The following is a 19133-nucleotide window of genomic DNA, read 5'->3' on the forward strand; positions in this document are numbered from 1 at the left end:
CGTATGAGTTAACCTATTTTAATACATAATACGTTCAAATGAATGAATATGTCTTGGGAGAGGGAGACATCTCCCGTCACGCAGGGTGCAGCCGCACCTCCACAGATCTCCAGTATCATCTATTGATACTGGTAATGGCTCAAAAGGGGCCACCACTTACGGGCTATTCATGCCCGTGCCACCTTTTGGGTGGCTTAATCTTCATCAATCAATCAATCGTCTTGGGAGAACAAGTGCCACTATGACGCACCTAGCCTGAGGACAGGTTGTGCAAGTCTGACGTATTTCAGACTTAGGCTATTTTCACGTTATTGAAACCTAAGATTTATATCGTCTAATGTTTTATTCTTTTGTAGTGGTGGTAATTGACGTTTGGGAGTATGTTGTGCTTTTCTGAGTACCAGTTCAATTACTTGTATATTACTTAACAAACGTACTTAATTTTGTAATATTTTATATATATTTCGCGTGAATTTGAAATTCATCCGTGGGTGTTGTATCCGCGGGCAGCCTCGTGTGTGAGGGGTATCAACACCACAGTATTAGTGCTAACAATAACACCACAGATGTTTATACAACAATAACCGGGATAACACCGCTCTGCTGATAGAGGTTAATGATTGATTTAACCGTGAACTCAATCTGAATTATTTAGATGTTCGTTAGTATTTGATCTACGTAATCATGGCTAATCAGCCTCGAATTACTGATGGATTACTATTATGAAGCGAACTAATCATTGGTGTTGTGAAACAATAAACGCCGTGGTCAGGCTGGACACTCACATCACAATTATTTTCATTTCTAAATTCATAATGTTTGGGGATGTCTAATTGCTTTTAGTTGAATTAAATGATCGCATCAATAATTATTATATTAATTTCTTAAATCATTTAATACTATAATTATTATTAACTACTAATCTAATAAGAAAATCCTATTGCTACTAATTTGTTTCTTTATTCACCAACCACTCTACTATTTCCAGATTTCTCTCTGCCCAAACTCACTCCAAACAAAACGTCTGCTACGCTGTATGTTCATAGCCTCTTCCTTTTCTGTACCCCGGGGGTTATAGCCTTGTAATTTACCAACCCGAGACGCAAAATAACCCTTCAGACAGTCTATCACCAGTGGTACAGCCTATCATCAGTGGAACAGGCTATCATCAGTGGTACAGTGTATCATCAGTGGTACAGGCTATCATCAGTGGTACAGTGTATCACCAGTGGTACAGGCTATCATCAGTGGTACAGTGTATCACCAGTGGTACAGTCTATCATCAGTGGTACAGGCTATCACCAGTGGTACAGTGTATCATCAGTGGTACAGTCTATCACCAATGGTACAGGCTATCATCAGTGGTACAGTCTATCACCAGTGGTACAGGCTATCATCAGTGGTACAGGCTATCATCAGTGGTACAGGCTATCATCAGTGGTACAAGCTATCATCAGTGGTACAGGCTATCACCAGTGGTACAGTCTATCACCAATGGTACAGGCTATCACCAGTGGTACAGTCTATCACCAGTGGTACAGTCTATCACCAGTGGTACAGTCTATCACCAGTGGTACAGTCTATCACATTAGTGGACAAGTTCCTCAACACCTACAACTTAGGTTAGGTAAGGCGGAGGTCAAAACAATCTTATCCACACTTTACCCTTCATAATCTCCCGTCAAAGAGCAAAGTTAAACAACTATTAACATTTCACGAAGAAACTTTCGTAAGTTACCAGGAAGATTAAATGTTACTTTAGGCATGAATTGGAAGTTGATGCTATTCCGTCTGCCAGTCACATTCCCTTGAACCGCCGAACGCACCAATCACGAGCTGGTAAATGAGCCACGCGTGATTGTCATTGGTCGAGGAGGTTAACAGGAGTGTAAACATTGTGCTTTCCAAAAGGATAGATTACGAGACCTCTGGTGTGGCAAATGGCCAACCATGGTAAAAGTCCAAACCCCGTGATGCATTCTGATTGGCTGGCGAGGCTATTAACGCCCAGATCTTGGGAGAACAAGTGTACAGCCTCATCAACCCGGAAACCTAAAATACATATTTAAGTATATATTAAAATCTAAGCCTAAGAAAAATGTTGAGCACTTACCTTGTATAATTCAGTCGTAAGTGTATGAAGCAGGACACACTGCCGTAGATGTATAATGCAAGATACAGCTGTAGATGTATAAAAGAGGAGAGTTGAACTTGCGTCCGCCCTCCACCGTGGCTGCAGTCACACTACACCACACAAGCATTTTGGTGAAGTTCAAAAACAAAAACAAAAAAGCCTATCACCCTCTGGAGGGTTATTAAGGCCACCACACCAGCCTACTGACCAACCAGCAAGTATACTGTAGTCTGTAAACTCAAGTAAACTATTAGTGATAATATGAGACGCAAGAGTGAATCACCACATCCAACATTAAACTTACCAAGTAATACGCGCCTAAAATCTTGGGCTTGGGATGGGTTATAAATGTTTATAGTTTTTAATTCATAACTCTAAATATTCTCACTCTGGATATTATTTATTATCTATACAAATGAATATTAATGTGATGACCAAAGCAGACATTAGAAGATGGAGTAACGACAACGTTTCGGTCCGTCTTGGACCATTCTCAAGTCGGGTGTTTCGGTCCCGTGAAACTGGCCGAAGCGTCGTCACTTCTCCATCGTCTGATGGATGGTTTGTTCATCATCATATCTTCAGCCTCGTTATTGTGACTCATCGTCTCAATACTAATGTTTTCATGAAAATGTTTATATTCAAATTATATTCCTGCAGGGCCACAGCCTAATGAGCATCCCGATGAAACAATATTGCTTTACTACTTTCATTAATATCAACATTATTTTATTCAAAATAAATCTCCAATAAAGAGTGGGGTGGGGGGGGTGGAGGAGAATTAATACAACAAGGCCGTCATAGATTTTTATAAAATTTATTGTACACCTAGTAAATTAAGCTGAAAATTTTACTCTGTACAAGATAAAGAATACATTTAATTGTTCTTAACCTAGACACATAAAGGTAGTGGAACTATCACACATAAGATAGCGATGATGCGCTGGCAGCTGAGCCGCCGTGATGGTGGTGATGGCGCACGCGCGCGCCCGCGTGGCGGAAGGTGTCGTTGGCGGTGATTGGTCTCGAACGAGCGCTTGTCACGACTGGGGACGAATGCTGGAGGTCGTTAAGTACGGGGATCACGAATATTTCGAGTCGTAAGTACTGGAATGATGAATGTTGGCCGTCGGTCACTAAAGTTTAGGTCGTAAAGTCCTGGCATCACAGGTCTGGGGATCGTAAGTATTGGGGGTTGTAAGTACAGGGGTCCTAAGTATAGGAGTCTTAAGTACAGGGGTCCTAAGTACAGGGGTCCTAAGTACTGGGGGTCCTGAGTACAGGGTCCTAAGTACTGGGGGTCCTAAGTACAGGGTCCTAAGTACTGGGGTCCTAAGTACTAGGAGGTCCCAAGTACTAGGGAGTCCTAAAAACAGGTTTTAAGTACTGGGAGTACTACATGCTGTTGTACTGAGTCCTGAGTACTAACGTCACAAGGAGCCTTAATAAAACACTACAAATTACACCCGTAACTCTAGAATAATTTTGCCATTCTTTCCAACTACGCGAGTGACGAGCGTGTTAAGGCCCCGTCCGCTCACACCACCGCCAACACCACCTTCCTTAGTATACAAATTCCTGAATAGACCTTGAATCATGGAGACGGCGTCCGGCGAGGACCCTTTGGTTTCGAACCCTACCAACCTGGGCCATGGGGGACCCCATCCCTGCTCTCAGGCCCATGGTCTGGTCCATACCTCAACCCGCCGGGCAAACGACGCCGATTTGGCGTTTAGTCTACGTCGATTTAACGTCGATTTTTTAGGTTGATTAAACGTCACTCGAACGTATTTTGTCCAGTGAGCAATGGTCTGCGCGGTCGTGTCTCCATATATAATTTGAGTATTTGTAAATGATATGTACTATTACGACCATGTACAGGTACAATAGAAAAGTTTAGCATCCGGAAACTCTTATTGTTCGTCAAAAAACTCCTCGGGATCATTCAGAAAGAGAAAAAAAAAAAATCCTTAAAAGCCAAAAAAAAGGTGCGGCTCGCCGCCGGAAGGGCCAATCCCGCGATAAAAGTCGCTAAGCCAAACAAGGTCGTTGTGTTTAAAACAAGGCCCACCTCACAGGCCGCGATTGGCGCTTCCAGCGAGCCGCACCCGGGCGTAGAGAACGCTTATGGTCGGAGGCTGAAGAGATACCGTCACCCACTTGCCCAACCTGTTCAGCTTGCCTCGTCCATAGCGGCTTTGTTTATCTTTATTTGAAAAAAAAAAGATGATGATCCCCCCACCCCCCACCCCCCGAAGCGCTACGAGGTTGTTTATAACAATAATAACCTTGGGGTTGTGAAGTTTCCAAGCTCATACACTGTTTAATTAATAGATGTAAACAAAGCCGCCATGACTGTTGACAGATGTACAGGTTTCGTAAGTGGACGCGTAAATCCCTGATAAATCCTCGCCTTATTTGTGACATTTTAGGGAAGTGTTCAACCATGTGGTAAAAATAAACAGAGGTGACTTTGCAATTTCCACCAATAAAAATGCATAATATTAACATCTACAAAAGATATAACCATCAAATAACTTAACAAAGGTATTCGTTTACAATGAATAAAAATGTACAGGTATATACAGAACATAATTTACAAGTATAGGCCATAATTTACAGAGCACTTACTTGCCAACTTACGAGATCTGTACCTCTCAATTCCATCATTACCGCTAAGTCCGTGCATTTACTAAACTGTTTACGATCTCCGAAGCACTACGAGGTCGCCCATGAAAGAACCCTCAGCTTAGGATGACCTCGTGACTCTCCAGAGCTCGTAAATTGTTTAGTAAATACCGATTTAGTCGCCATTGTCACGGAAAGAGGTACGTAGCCCGCAGGTGGACCGTGTACCGTGTACCATGTACCGTGTCCAGCATAGTTACCATGCACGCCCATGAAGGTTACCGCCACAACTACGCTACATTAGGTAGTAGTGTTTCATGCTTTCATTTGTAAGTGTTGTGGCGTAATGCAACACAACTACACACACACACACACCTGTTGCGGGCCCAAACACTTTCGACCAGGAGTCATTAACCTGTCACACCACAACTTACCAAAACTGTACCTTTTCTTCCATCATGGCGGCTTTGTTTACATTTATTAAACGGTTAATGAGCTCCAAAACGTTACAACCCAAGGTTATTGTGGTTATAAACAACCTCGTAGCACTTCGTAGCTTATAAACACATTAATAAATGTAGACCAAGTAGCCATGCCTTGAGGACGGGTGTACAGGACCCGCAGGGGACCGCTACATGCTGGCTCACTCCCGCCCTGCGGCTCCAGATATCAAAATAGGGAACTCATTTTTTGGAGAAAAGATTTCAACAGGAAAAATTAGCAATGGGTTGTGATGTGCACACACACGGGACTGTGTTGTTAATCTGGTGTCACGTCCAATTGTTGTTCCTTATTCAATTATATAATAATAATAATAATAATAATAATAATAATAATAATAATAATAATAATAATATATTTCTTTGTGGAATATTAATTAGATGCGACACTCACAGGAGTAGTGTCCATCTTGAAAGATGTTTATTATATAAATTACTGATGTATTGAATGGTTAAAATACTTGTAGAGTCTGATAGAAGTCTTCACACGCAGCTTGAAAGCTGCCTGTTAACAAAGCTTGAGAGCCAGCCAGCTTCAGCCTGCTTATACAGCTTGCGATAACCAGCTTAAGCCCTCTCGCCAGCACAGCCTGAGAGCCAGCTTAAGCCTGCTCGCTTTGCTCAGCCCGACAGGCAGCTTAAGCCTGATGACACACAGCTTGAGAGTCTGCCAGCTTCAGATCTACCTTGGAAGCCGTCGACTCCATCTCCATCACATCACCTGGGAGCTTCAAGATTACCATGTTGACATTCACACATTCTCATCCACATCTTGGAGTGTACAACTCTACCTTTAGCTTCGTAATCAACGGTCAATGGAAAAAATGAAACAGATGTAAATCTTATGATTTACATCACCTAGTTGGAGGTAAGGGACCCAAGCATGGGGATCAAGAGAGCTGCCCACATTAAAAACAAAAATAAGTTTAAATCGCATAAGAGAGAGTCTACCTGGCCCCGTCCATGGCCTTTGTGACCTTGGAACACTCATATTCATCGTTCCACACGTGATAATCACCATCAATCACGTGATAATCACCATCAATCACGTTCCTTCATGGTCATGAGGTGTGTGCATGGTCCCTCTCTACCACGGGGGTGTCTGCTTCACGGCAGGATGGGGCGAGTGTGTGACAACTATCGCTAAATGAATGCCTTGCGTTGATTAAAAGTCTTTTCTTGATGAATATAATGAGTATGGTGGGAGTGATGAGATTCGGTGCTCCTGGTATGTTGCTGGTGCCCCCCACCCCCCTCACATGTGCTCGGTCGTTGATTGATGAGATGTTGACGTCCAGCGTGAGCAGACATTCACAGGAGTAACAGACCAGTTAACCTCTGCTTCGTAGTCTGATGCCATTTTCAAGAGGCTGGCTAGCCAATTAAATTCTACTACTGTGCATGTGACGTCATTCATAACCTCAGCTGACGAATGAGCTATTTGTATTTAATGTGACGTCACACTCAAACAAGTCAATCACAGTAGAGCTTCGGTTTGGCCCTGGCTTCTCGGCAAGCCTTTGAAATGTTACTCCTTAGTTTAAAACAACGACGTGAAGCAATGGAAGAGTTGTGTTGTCGTTGAAAACTAGCATCACCGAGCTTGCTGAAGAGGCCCAGAGGGTGGAGGTGTTGTTTATCACTTGGCCTGCGAGTGGACGAGTGTGTGACCGTAGGCCTGGGCGCTGCAGGGCGGCAGGGCGAAGTGCCCCATGGAGGAGAAGGCTGAAGACATAAACCCGCCCATTCCTGTGTCAGAGAAGGAGAGAGAGAGAGAGATGCCATGTTAGCACAGTGTGTCGAGGAGGGCCAAGCCTCCCACCTTCCTTCACCAGGGAAAAAAGTGCAGAAATATATATATTTAATTAGATAAATACACACACATACCAAAAGAATAGGGGTGGTAGGAGAAGAAAATATCAAAGTGTTCAGTGAGGATCCACAAGGTCTTCTCTGAGTACTCTTTATTTTCTTCTCCGAGGCTATGGGTCCCTACACTTGCACCAGAGGAGGTATCCCTTCTAGGTTTAAAAAAATATATATATATTTAATTGTGAACGTAACTTGTGGCCAATAGTTTATACTCAATATGCCAAAGGGAACCATGATTACAGTTACCCAGCTCCTTATTTCTGTGCTGCCCACTGTATATACACATTGACAACTCCGCTTTGTAACTATGCCAATTAGTCAAACGAAAACAAAGAAAAGCAACAAAATTGGGGGAATTATAAAAGGGGGGGGGCGGAGCAAACCGAAAATGAAAACCCAATCTAATCTGGGCCTAACCTAACATAACGAAGGCCTAAAATAATGAGGAAATACACAAATAAACTATGTATATTACATATATATACACGTATAGCACACAGGTGGGGGGGGGGGGGGGAAGTTGAGGGTGGCTGATGCTGCCAACGAGAAGATAGTTGAAGAGATGAACACTGTGAGAGATGACTGCAGAAGCAACAGAACCCCCGCTCAAGCAAGATAACGGCGCATGCGTGTGTGTGTGTGTGTCGACACTAACACTAAGATAGCAGCTGTTGCCAGGGGGCCACGGCAGCAGCAGCAGCAGCAGCAGCGGCGGCGGCAGCGGCCACGGCGTTGTTGTTCATGGAGGAAGCCACGGAGCCGCCCGTGACCGTAGTGATAGGCGTAAGGGGAGGCGTGGCCGGCAGACTGGGAATGACTGGAGCGAAGGCGCTCCTCTGCTTGCAGTTCATATTGGTGAACTGGGAGAAGAACGCTGCGGAGGAGGTGGTGGTGGGGCAGGAGGAGGCCGCGACGCCCCAGGACCCGTGGTGGTGATGGTGGTGATGGTGGTGTTGGTGGTGACCTCCAGGGGCGCCGCCTGATGCTCCAACACCACAATGAGGGAGGGAGGGAGGGAGGAGGAACACCATCAGTCACGTTGCCACACCTGCCATACCCCCCCCCCCCAACACTATCACTCCTGGAACTACCAGTCACCATGATGGTGGTGGCTGGTAGTTCCACCAGTCACCATGATGGTGGTGGCTGGTAGTTCCACCAGTCACCATGATGGTGGTAGCTGGTAGTTCCACCAGTCACCACTACACTAACTGCTGCCACCAATCAACACACTGGCTACCTGAATTACCTACATCTGGCTGCTGATATCCTTACACTGTGTACCATTCATCTTATTGTTCAATTTGATAGCATTATTACGTGCGTGTGTGTGTGTGTGTGTGTGTGTGTGTGTGTGTGTGTGTGTGTGTGTGTGTGTGTGTGTGTGTGTGTGTGTGTGTGTGGGTGTGTGTGTGTGGGTGGGTGCGTGTGTGTGTGTGTGTGTGTTTGGTTAAATATGATCATATATATATATATATATATATATATATATATATATATATATATATATATATGTTATATATATATATATATATATATATATATATATAACATATATATATATATATATATATATATATATATATATATTATATATATATATATATATATATATATATATATATATATATATATATATGAGCGTAAATACATATATGTATATGGTAAGGTATGAATGAGTGTATATCGCAAAAATATGACTACTACTCAATTCCGTGCGCAAGTAATTCCGTAATCAAGCAATTTAGCGCACAAACAACTATGTGAAAGACGCACATGTCCACACACACGTATGCTCTTGAGCAATGCACACGTTGAAAAACAAGAGGCAGTATTACCAACCCAATAGACCAGAGGTGCCAACATTAGCCACTACAGTGTTACCAAGTTGGTGTAGCGTGGACACCAATTCTATAATACCGAAGATGAAACAGGATTACGTCATTGTTACCAAGTCAATGTAACATTGGTACTAAGTATTACTTTCTACAGTGTTGCCCAAAATGGTATTGCTACAAGGTACAGATAATGGCAGCACAGCATTACCAGGTTACCAAAGCAGTGGTGCTAACATTAGCTGAAGCAGCTGTAGCACAAATTGCTACAACATTGCTTAATCAGGGCTACCAAGAGTATGTGGATAACACTGATGTTCTCATTATCAGGGGGTACCACAAGCAAGCTCACAGAGGAGGTACCAAGAACTGGTGTTGAAAGCAAGGATGATAATAGGTGACTAAATCAAAGATGGTATCAGGTGTGTAATATTAGCGAAGAGCGTGGCTGAATGCAAAAGGTACCAACATAACCTTGTGTAAAGGCAAGAGGTATCAACATAAACATGTCTAGAGGCCAGAGGTACCAAAAAAAAGCATGTCTAGAAGCCAGAGATACCAACAAAAGCATGTCTAGAGGCAAGAGGTACCAACATAAACATGTCTAGAAGCCAGAGGTATCAACAAAAGCATGTCTAGAAGCCAGAGGTACCAACAAAAGCATGTCTAGAAGCCAGAGGTACCAACATAAACATGTCTAGAAGCCAGAGGTACCAACAAAAGCATGTCTAGAAGCCAGAGGTACCAACAAAAGCATGTCTAGAAGCCAGAGGTACCAACATAAACATGTCTAGAAGCCAGAGGTACCAACATAAACATGTCTAGAAGCCAGAGGTACCAGCATAAACATGTCTAGAAGCCAGAGGTACCAACATAAACATGTCTAGAAGCCAGAGGTACCAACATAAACATGTCTAGAAGCTAGAGGTACCAACAAAAGCATGTCTAGAAGCCAGAGATACCAACTTAAACATGTCTAGCGGCCAGAGGTACCAACAAAAGCATGTCTAGAAGCCAGAGATACCAACATAAACAAGTATAAAAACCAAGAAAGTACTATAACCCTCCCCCCCACCCTCCACCCCGCCCCTGACAGTGCTACCAAGCCTAGTGGAGGCGGAGGACAAGAACGCCACTCACTAGTGCTGCTGCTGAAGATGGTCGGAGACGCGCTCATGTTGGCCAGGCCGGAGGGGGACGAGTACCCGCTGGTGTTGATGGAGGCACCGTAGGAGGAAGAGGAGGAGGAGGAGCCCGTGGAGGAGGAGTGGGGGGTGGAGGCGTTGGAGGCGAAGCCCGCCCCTCGGGGCGACGAGATGCCGACACCGGCACCCTGAGCGCGCGCGTAGTCCTCTAGAAGAAAAAACCTACAAGTGAGAACAACCAGGGCGTCAGTTAGCGGGTCGGCGAGGGTCTGTCTGGCAACGCTGTAAAACATGATCATTGTGTAGCTAGTATGGCAACACTGCACGATACTGTAATGCAGTCTGGCAACACTGCACGATACTGTAATGCACACTGCAGTCTGACACCACTGCACAATACTGTAATGCACACTGCAGTCTGGCACCACTGCACAATACTGTAATGCACACTGCAGTCTGGCACCACTGCACAATACTGTAATGCACACTGCAGTCTGGCACCACTGCACAATACTGTAATGCACACTGCAGTCTGACAACACTGCACAATACTGTAATGCACACTGCAGTCTGGCACCACTGCACAATACTGTAATGCACACTGCAGTCTGGCAACACTGCACAATACTGTAATGCACACTGCAGTCTGGCAACACTGCACAATACTGTAATGCACACTGCAGTCTGACAACACTGCAGAATATCATTGACAATTCGTGTTGGTAACACTTCTAAATGTAATTCAGTATAAAGATTTTGGCTACACTGAAAACTGTAATTGACTGAAGTATAAGTAACAAGAAATGTATAACTGATGCTAGGATTTGGCAACACTGCAACATATAGCTAATTATAAGTAACATACCCATCCTGTGAGTGGTAGTGGACCCCATACCCATCCTGTGAGTGGTAGTGGACCCCATACTCATCCTGTGAGTGGCAGTGGACCCCATACTCCATCCTGTGGGTGGTAGTGGACCCCATACCCCATCCTGTGAGTGATAGTGGACCCCATACTCATCCTGTGAGTGGCAGTGGACCCCATACCCCATCCTGTGGGTGGTAGTGGACCCCATACCCCATCCTGTGGGTGGTAGTGGACCCCATACCCCATCCTGTGGGTGGTAGTGGACCCCACAGAGACGGACGGATACCCGCAAGACCCCATAAGAGCACTTCTTGCAGAACTCAAATGCTAAAAGTTTATTTCCAGTAAAGAGAAAACACTGAATGGCTAAAAATGATCTAGTAGGAAAATGCAAAGCTAAATAAAGGAGACGTCAGTAAGGAGTAAGGAAACGTCAGTGAGGAGACGTCAGTGAGGAAGACGTCAGTGAGGAAGACGTCAGTGAGGAGACGTCAGTGAGGAAACGTCAGTGAGGAAACGTCAGTGAGGAGACGTCAGTGAGGAGACGTCAGTGAGGAAACGTCAGTGAGGAAACGTCAGTGAGGAAGACGTCAGTGAGGAAGACGTCAGTGAAGAGACGTCAATGAGGAAAGGTCAAAAAAGTATTATTTTGTTGCTACCAACAGTGAAGAGGTTGAGAGGCGTAAGGAATACTCACCTTCGCCCCACTGTGTGTTAGCAGTGTCCTGGACACTGACGGCCAGCTGGCCGGTATATGTATTGAAGCCGGTCATAGCGGAGGTCTGGTTCATGGCGGGAGAGCGGGGCGCCGGAAGGGCGAGCTGGTTGTTCCTTGGCATGGAGTAGAGGGCCTCGGCCAGGTCCGCCGCGCGCTTCAAAATAATCTCCTTCGGCAGCTTCTCCGGGTCGCCGGGGTGCCGAGGGATGAGCTTCTGCAGGCGCTGGAACCCGTAGTCGATGGTCGGCTCCGTCAGCGCTGAAACGCCATTAGGAGGTTGAGGCTAACACCGTAGCAATACAGGTAATTTCATATGGCCTTTTGGCCCATATAAATAGCCTATTTAGCTCATATAAATGGCCTATTTGGTTCAGATAAATGGCCTATTTGGCCCAGATAAATGGCCTATTTGGCCCATATAAATGGCCTATTTGGCTCATATAAATGACCTATTTGGCCCCTATAAATGGTCTATTTGACCCATATTATAAGGCAGCTCCTTTCCCCAAAACTTTAATCTTGTCTATCCTACACTTGAAACAATCTAGGAATTCCACGTCTATTACGTTGCCCCGTAATTAGTTCCATAAGTCAAGAACCATGTTAAAGTTAGCCAAATGTCAGCAGAAAAACTACAGGGTGCTTCAATAACATACATGGCATCAAAATATCATGTATGTTATTGAACACATACATGACATCTTAATGTTATCTATGATATCAAGATATCCCGCCAACAACACAAACATACGCTTGCCTAATGCTGCACATAAAAAATTAACTTAAGATTCAAGTTAAAAATTAACTTGAGATTCAAGTTAGAAAATAAAAACGTAGACATATTAAATTTTACCATTATGACTTTTCTTGTGAAAGTGAATAATACTGAACTATTTTTGTACACTAAATATATAATAAACATATAACCCTTTACGAGAAACATTGTCTTAATATATTTAGATATAAGTATATAACCTCGAGATTAATATAACTTAAACCTAGAGACTGAATATACTCAACAAAATAATTATATATATATATATATATATATATATATATATATATATATATATATATATATATATATAAAATATTGACAACTAAATTCCTGGTAAACTTACAGACATAGACGAATCTTCCCGGGGCGCCTTTGCAGAACTGCTTAGACTTGTAAGAAAGCGTGACCTCCACCACCCCCGGGATGTGACGGGGGGGCGTCTGCACCCTGATGGCGTGTGACGTCACCAGCTGAAAAACAAATGTAACGTCACCAGTTGAAGCATAAACAAATGTGACGTCACCAGTTGAAGCATAAACAAATGTGACGTCACCAGTTGAAGCATAAACAAATGTGACGTCACCAGTTGAAGCATAAACAAATGTGACGTCACCAGTTGAAGCATAAACAAATGTGACGTCACCAGTTGAAGCATAAACAAATGTGACGTCACCAGTTGAAGCATAAACAAATGTGACGTCACCAGTTGAAGCCTAAACAAATGTGACGTCATAATATAACCAACTATCATCCATTAAACTACACGATGTCAGCGCCGCCTACAATATTCGCCAACTGCAGCCTTGTGCAATGTTATAATTTATACTGGTATATTATTTAATAAACGTATCGACCCAGATATGTGTTTCATTTTGTTTCACATTCTCCACCTACCTCACCTCTCTCTCTCTCTCTCTCTCTCTCTCTCTCTCTCTCTCTCTCTCTCTCTCTCTCTCTCTCTCTCTCTCTCTCTCTCTCTCTCCTCGGCAGCATCTTAGATGTTAGTTAAGAGACACCAAGAGTCCTCACATGGAGGTTTCTCTATCACCATCAAACACTCTCCAAACCACATATACAAAACAGAACTAAAGGTCTTTAAACACTCCCAAACATGTGTGGCGGCCAAACCCAGGCTGCTTACCTCGCTCCACACCAGCATGGTGCCGAAGACTATCTGGAGGCCGTCGAAGAAGTTGTCGCCAATGATGATGACGGTGGCGCCGCCCGTGGTCCAGCCCTCCGACGGGGAGATGGCCTTGATGCACGGGGTGGCCGGCAACGGTGGGTACAGTCCTGGGGGGGAGAGAGGCAGGGTATGTGGGCATGTGGGCACAAGGGACAACATGGAGGAAGCACATGTACGGAGAGAGAGAGAGAGAGAGAGAGAGAGAGAGAGAGAGAGAGAGAGAGAGAGAGAGAGAGAGAGAGAGAGAGAGAGAGAGAGAGAGAGAGAGAGAGAGACAGAGAGAGAGAGACAGAGAGAGAGAGAGAGAGAGAGAGAGAGAGAGAGAGAGAGAGAGAGAGAGAGAGAGAGACAGAGACAGAGAGAGAGAGAGAGAGAGAGAGAGAGAGAGAGAGAGAGAGAGAGAGAGAGAGAGAGAGAGAGAGAGAGAGAGAGAGAGAGAGAGAGAGAGAAAAAAGTTACACAGAAACAAAGATAAATATCCAAGCAGCAGGAGCGCCGTCGACCAGGACAGAGACGCCACCCCGAAAGAACATAAACACGTCCAAACTTGAGAACAGTCAACGGGCTTGTGCTTGTGGGCGTGGCGGAGCCCCACAAGCCCCGCCCACTGTGTGCACGTCATGGGCAGGGGGGCAATGGGGAGGGCAAGCATACCACAGTGTAAACTAGTGAGGGTCGTGCAGGAGGGGGGAGGGGGAGGGGGAGGGGAGGGAAGGGGGATGGATGGAGGGTGATGGGCAAGAGAGGCTCTGGATGACACTTGCTGAAGAAAACGGGATGCAATATATATACTTAATAATCACACGAGATTATTAAGTATATAATCAGTATAAATAATAATAATAATAATAATAATAATAATAGTAATATATACTAATAATTAAAAAAAAGCATAATATTTAACAGTGGAAGTAAGGTCCGTCGACAGCTTGGTCCAGTAGTCTTCAGGACGGACTGCAGCAACATTTAGGTTTTGTAGAAACCATGCGGGTCCACAGACTATCAGCGTCAGGTTTAACACAACTGGCTGATCTCCATACAAACAGAAGTAGTTGTATAAATTGTCAATCACATTATCATTGAAATAAAGAACTAGCGGCACTACAAATAGCTCCCAGACCACAGGAGGAGGAGGAATATTTTGTGATTCAAGGTCCGCTCTTCAAGCATTAGATAACCAATACAAGATCGACAGCAAGAACCTGTCGACTTGAGAATGGTCCAGGACGGACCGAAACGTCGTCGTCCCTTCACATTCTAGTGTGTGGTCTGGTCAGCAAGAACCTCATACTAGGCATAATAAATGAGCTGATCGCTGCCCAGAATAAAGGGTTTAGAATCTCCTTTGCATGGATACCATAATATAACCCATCATAATGACGCAACCATTGTGGTCTAATTAGCGTGTAACAAAGATGTAGTTGAACTAGACCTGGCTATCTCCATCTCTGCTATCAACACTATATTGTTCCAAACACTCAGGTCTGATAGCACAGAAATTACTGACTCCCAACGACCTGAAAGCACCAGTATAAAAAGCTATGATTTGTTCAGATCCAAAACCTATGTTTCTGGGCAGCACAAAACGTGGACCAGACTGTGCGACACAGTGGTTGCCAGGATCAGGTTGGGTTACCGTTACCTGTGGCAGGTGGCTGCAGGTGACGGATCTCCCAGCCCTGAGCACTCCAGGTGCAAACTCTGTGAGCAGGAACTGCGGCATGATCTCCCACACTACATCACCGAATGCCCAGTTATTAGACCTTTCAGACCAGTTGGCATGAGGTACCTGGAGCTTTGTAATTACTTTATTAACTCTTGTGTTCTTGAAGATATCCTCATAATGCACCCAGAGTTTACCAGTGCAGACCATTGATCACTAGGCCCTGTGTGACTAACCACCCTGTGTGATGGGGATATTTAGCATCACGTAGCTAGTTTTTGACACACTCTGTACTCCCCTTCATATAGTCCAGGGCAGCTACACAAATACACATGTACCTAATTGTGTTAATACACAAACGTGAAAGTAACTGACCCAAAAGCCTGTCCATCTGGCCTGCAGTTTGAAACATAAGACTGATATTTAAAATATTATGCTTGAGTGAGCATATGTAAAGGTGATTGCACACATTTTGAAGTTTTAAATTTAGTCATTTTATAAGGTAATCTGACCACAAATCTGAGAATATTTGCATTTTGCCCAAAATGACCTTCAATTTGAAAACAAAAGTATTATTAAATAATATTTAATGTAATATTAATACAATATTCAATTATATTATAATATTAAATGTAGCACTCAAGCGTAATATTAAAAATATTACGCTTGAGTGCTATTGATGAGTCTAAATGAAGGTTTTGTGATTACATAACTGAGTAATGACTGTTATTCATTTACTTGAGTAATGATTAATGATTGTTACTCATTTACTTGAGTAATGATTGTTACTCATTTACTTGAGTAATGATTGTTACTCATTTGAAGTTCTATACTTAGTTACTTTATTAGGAAATTTACTATAAGCGGAAAACGGATTTTTTACGTTTTAGATAAATTGATCTCCAGTTTGAAAAAAAGATGGACATTTAAAGAAAGGTTAAATTCTATGGACTTTAAGCATAATATTTCACATCGACCTTCATAAAGGTGCTTAGGAGCCAACTCCTTTTCCAGGTGGCCGAACCCAGACCCAGCAATGACGATCCCCATATAATCATCAGTAATTCTGCAAGGTTTAATGAGGCTAGCCCCAGACATCTGGCCTACAATCTCAGTCATACATTTTCGCGCACACACACACACACACACACACACACACACACACACACACACACACACACACACACACACACACACACACACACACACACCAAACACACAGACATTTAACCACAAACACAAACTCCAAAATGAGCCCCAAAATGTTACGAGGTGGAAATATTAGAGGAAAATAAAGAAGGCGCGGAAGGAGGTGATAAAGGGTACGAAAATCTGACAATAAACACCCAATATCAAGGCAGAAAAAGACCCAAACCCGAAGGGAAAACGCACTAGCAAATAAAGAGAGAGAGAGAGAGAGAGAGAGAGAGAGAGAGAGAGAGAGAGAGAGAGAGAGAGAGAGAGAGAGAGAGAGAGAGAGAGAGAGAGAGAGAGAGGGGAGAGAGGATGAGGAGAAATAAATATATATAGAGAGAACATTTTCAGAAGCCGGCCACGTTCAGGCGGTAATACTGGTCATTAATTTTACTGTCTGGTGGCGGGACTTAGGCCCAGGCAGAGAAAGTTAAAAATTCTTTGCTCCTACCCTCTCCTCAGCCCCCTCTCTCCCTCCCTCCCTCCTATCCTTGCTCTGTTATCCCCATGTCGCACCTTCCTTCCGTTATCACTTCTGCCACATCAATAGCTCTCTCTCCTTCGCCTTCTCTCTCCTCCCATCTCCTCCACTCTGTCCCTTCCTCTTGCTCTCCAACTTTCCTATTTTTCTATAATTTTTAAGCATTTTTCTGTCCCTCCTTTTAAGCCATTATCATTTGATGTTTTGTATGCTATAGTGTTTTTCAGCCTGGAGAGGAGGCTGAGGGAAGCCTCGAGTGAGAGGTCTGGTGTTGATGTATCTGGCTCGTAATATCATCAACAGCGTTTAATACCATCGATACTATAGAGCAAAGTCTTATATATAAGGCTTCAGCCTCCGAGTTTAAGGTCAACCCCCGCACTGACTACACAATACTCTCCCACCATATATATGGCCGCTTTGTTATGCGTCTACCGCTCTCACTAACGCATCAGCACCCAGGCCAAGTCTTCTGACGCATATTCCTCCATAGCAAACGTCTTCTGACGCACATTCCTCCATAGCAAACGTCTTCTGGCGCACATTCCTCCATAGCAAACGTCTTGTGACGCACATTCCTCCATAGCAAACGTCTTCTGAAGGCATATTCCTCCATAGCAAACGTCTTCTGACGCACATTCCTCCATAGCAAACGTCTTCTGGCGCACATTCCTCCATAGCAAACGTCTTCTGACGCATATTCCTCCATAGCAAACGTCTTCTGAAGGCATATTCCTCCATAGCAAACGTCTTCTGACGCACATTCCTCCATAGCAAACGTCTTGTGACGCATAATTTTCGAAAACAAATGTATTGTGAGGCACAATTGTCCACAGCATACCGTGAGGCGACGCATGAGGGTGGGCAGTAAAGGGGGTTGCGAGGCATGGGGGACGCATTGATGCTTGCTCATCACCCGCGCCGGATGTCACCCGAGTCATCTATCTGGGCGTTACTGGCGGCGCGCCTGATTTAGAATTTGTTTTATTCTAGAAAGTAATCAGAGAGATGCATGTTCGATTTCCCCTCCTCCCCCTACCCCTCTCCCCCCCACCCCTCACACACTCCTGTGCTTACAACCCCCCACCCCCACACCACCCCCCTCCCCCACTACACATACATACGTCATGATAGTTTTAACATCCACCCCCGCCCCCCCTCCTTACAAAACCTCATTTGTTAACACCCTCATAATGTCTCTCCTCTCATGAGTCCACGGGACCGTCTCCCCCCCCCCTCACAACTCCCCCAAAGTGGGTTGTGAGAGTGTGGGAAGGTCTCATCCTCTAACTCCTCCCCCTCTAACTCCTCCGGAAAGGACTCTCCTATCTAGTATTCCTCGCAAAACTCTCTCTCCTTTCCAAATCCTGTTTTCCCCAACTCCACACCTCCCTCCCTCCCCCCCTTCTGGCGACATATCTTCCCTCCCCGCCCCCTCCCTCCCCCTGTCTCTCACTTCCCCTCCCCCCCCCCTCACCTTCCCCCAAACACTGATCAAGGGAGAGCCTGACGGACAAATTTATAGACCTTTCCTACGTTATCAACGAGACCTCGGTCTGTACCCCTGCGGTGGTCACAGTGATGTCTGTGTCTCTCTCCCTTGTCTCCCTCCCTTGTCTGTGTCTCCCTCCCTTGTCTGTGTCTCCCTCCCTTGTCTGTGCACCGTGCAGCCGGCACAGACGCTCACAGATCATGGCTCACCTCTCTCTCTCTCTCTCTCTCTCTCTCTCTCTCCTTTGCTCTACCTCGTTATAGATTTAAATATTACAAGAACCAAATATTGTCTACATTAGACCTGAGGCGGAGGAGGTCCGGCCGGGTCCAAGGACTAAGAGCCAGCAAAGCCTAAGATAATTTTTCCTAATTATGATATTCGGGCGATTAGAGTTGAAAGTTTTTTTTTTCCAAAATGTTGAGAATGGTAGCAGCCTGGGCCTACCAGGACCTGGGGACTGTAAATTATTTACTGGGTGACTCCTGCTTTCTGACATTGTCAATTGTTGTTGGAGGTGTCACCACACTACCTCACCACCACCACACCACCACCACACAACCACCACACCACCACCACACAACCACCACTACACAGTCTACTCAAATTGAGGAGACACGGGGGAATTCTCACAGTAAA

General features: G+C 44.5%; 1 protein-coding gene across 1 annotated transcript in view; it reads right to left on the reverse strand.

Annotated features, from left to right (window-relative positions):
- Positions 1–2935: 2935 nt before the first annotated feature.
- The window catches only part of kn (EBF transcription factor knot), a 41508-nt gene continuing 25310 nt past the window's right edge, over positions 2936–19133 (reverse strand). Inside the window, exons 4-8 of the mRNA XM_069326149.1 lie at positions 13620–13771; positions 12822–12948; positions 11680–11958; positions 10110–10322; positions 2936–7011 (exon numbers count right to left, since the gene is read on the reverse strand). Coding sequence (XP_069182250.1) covers positions 6902–7011; positions 10110–10322; positions 11680–11958; positions 12822–12948; positions 13620–13771 — 881 coding nt within the window. The 3' untranslated portion in view covers positions 2936–6901. The remainder of the gene's footprint in view (positions 7012–10109; positions 10323–11679; positions 11959–12821; positions 12949–13619; positions 13772–19133) is intronic.

Source organism: Procambarus clarkii, chromosome 17 (genome assembly GCF_040958095.1).
Source record: "Procambarus clarkii isolate CNS0578487 chromosome 17, FALCON_Pclarkii_2.0, whole genome shotgun sequence".
NCBI classification, from domain to species: Eukaryota; Metazoa; Arthropoda; class Malacostraca; order Decapoda; family Cambaridae; genus Procambarus; species Procambarus clarkii.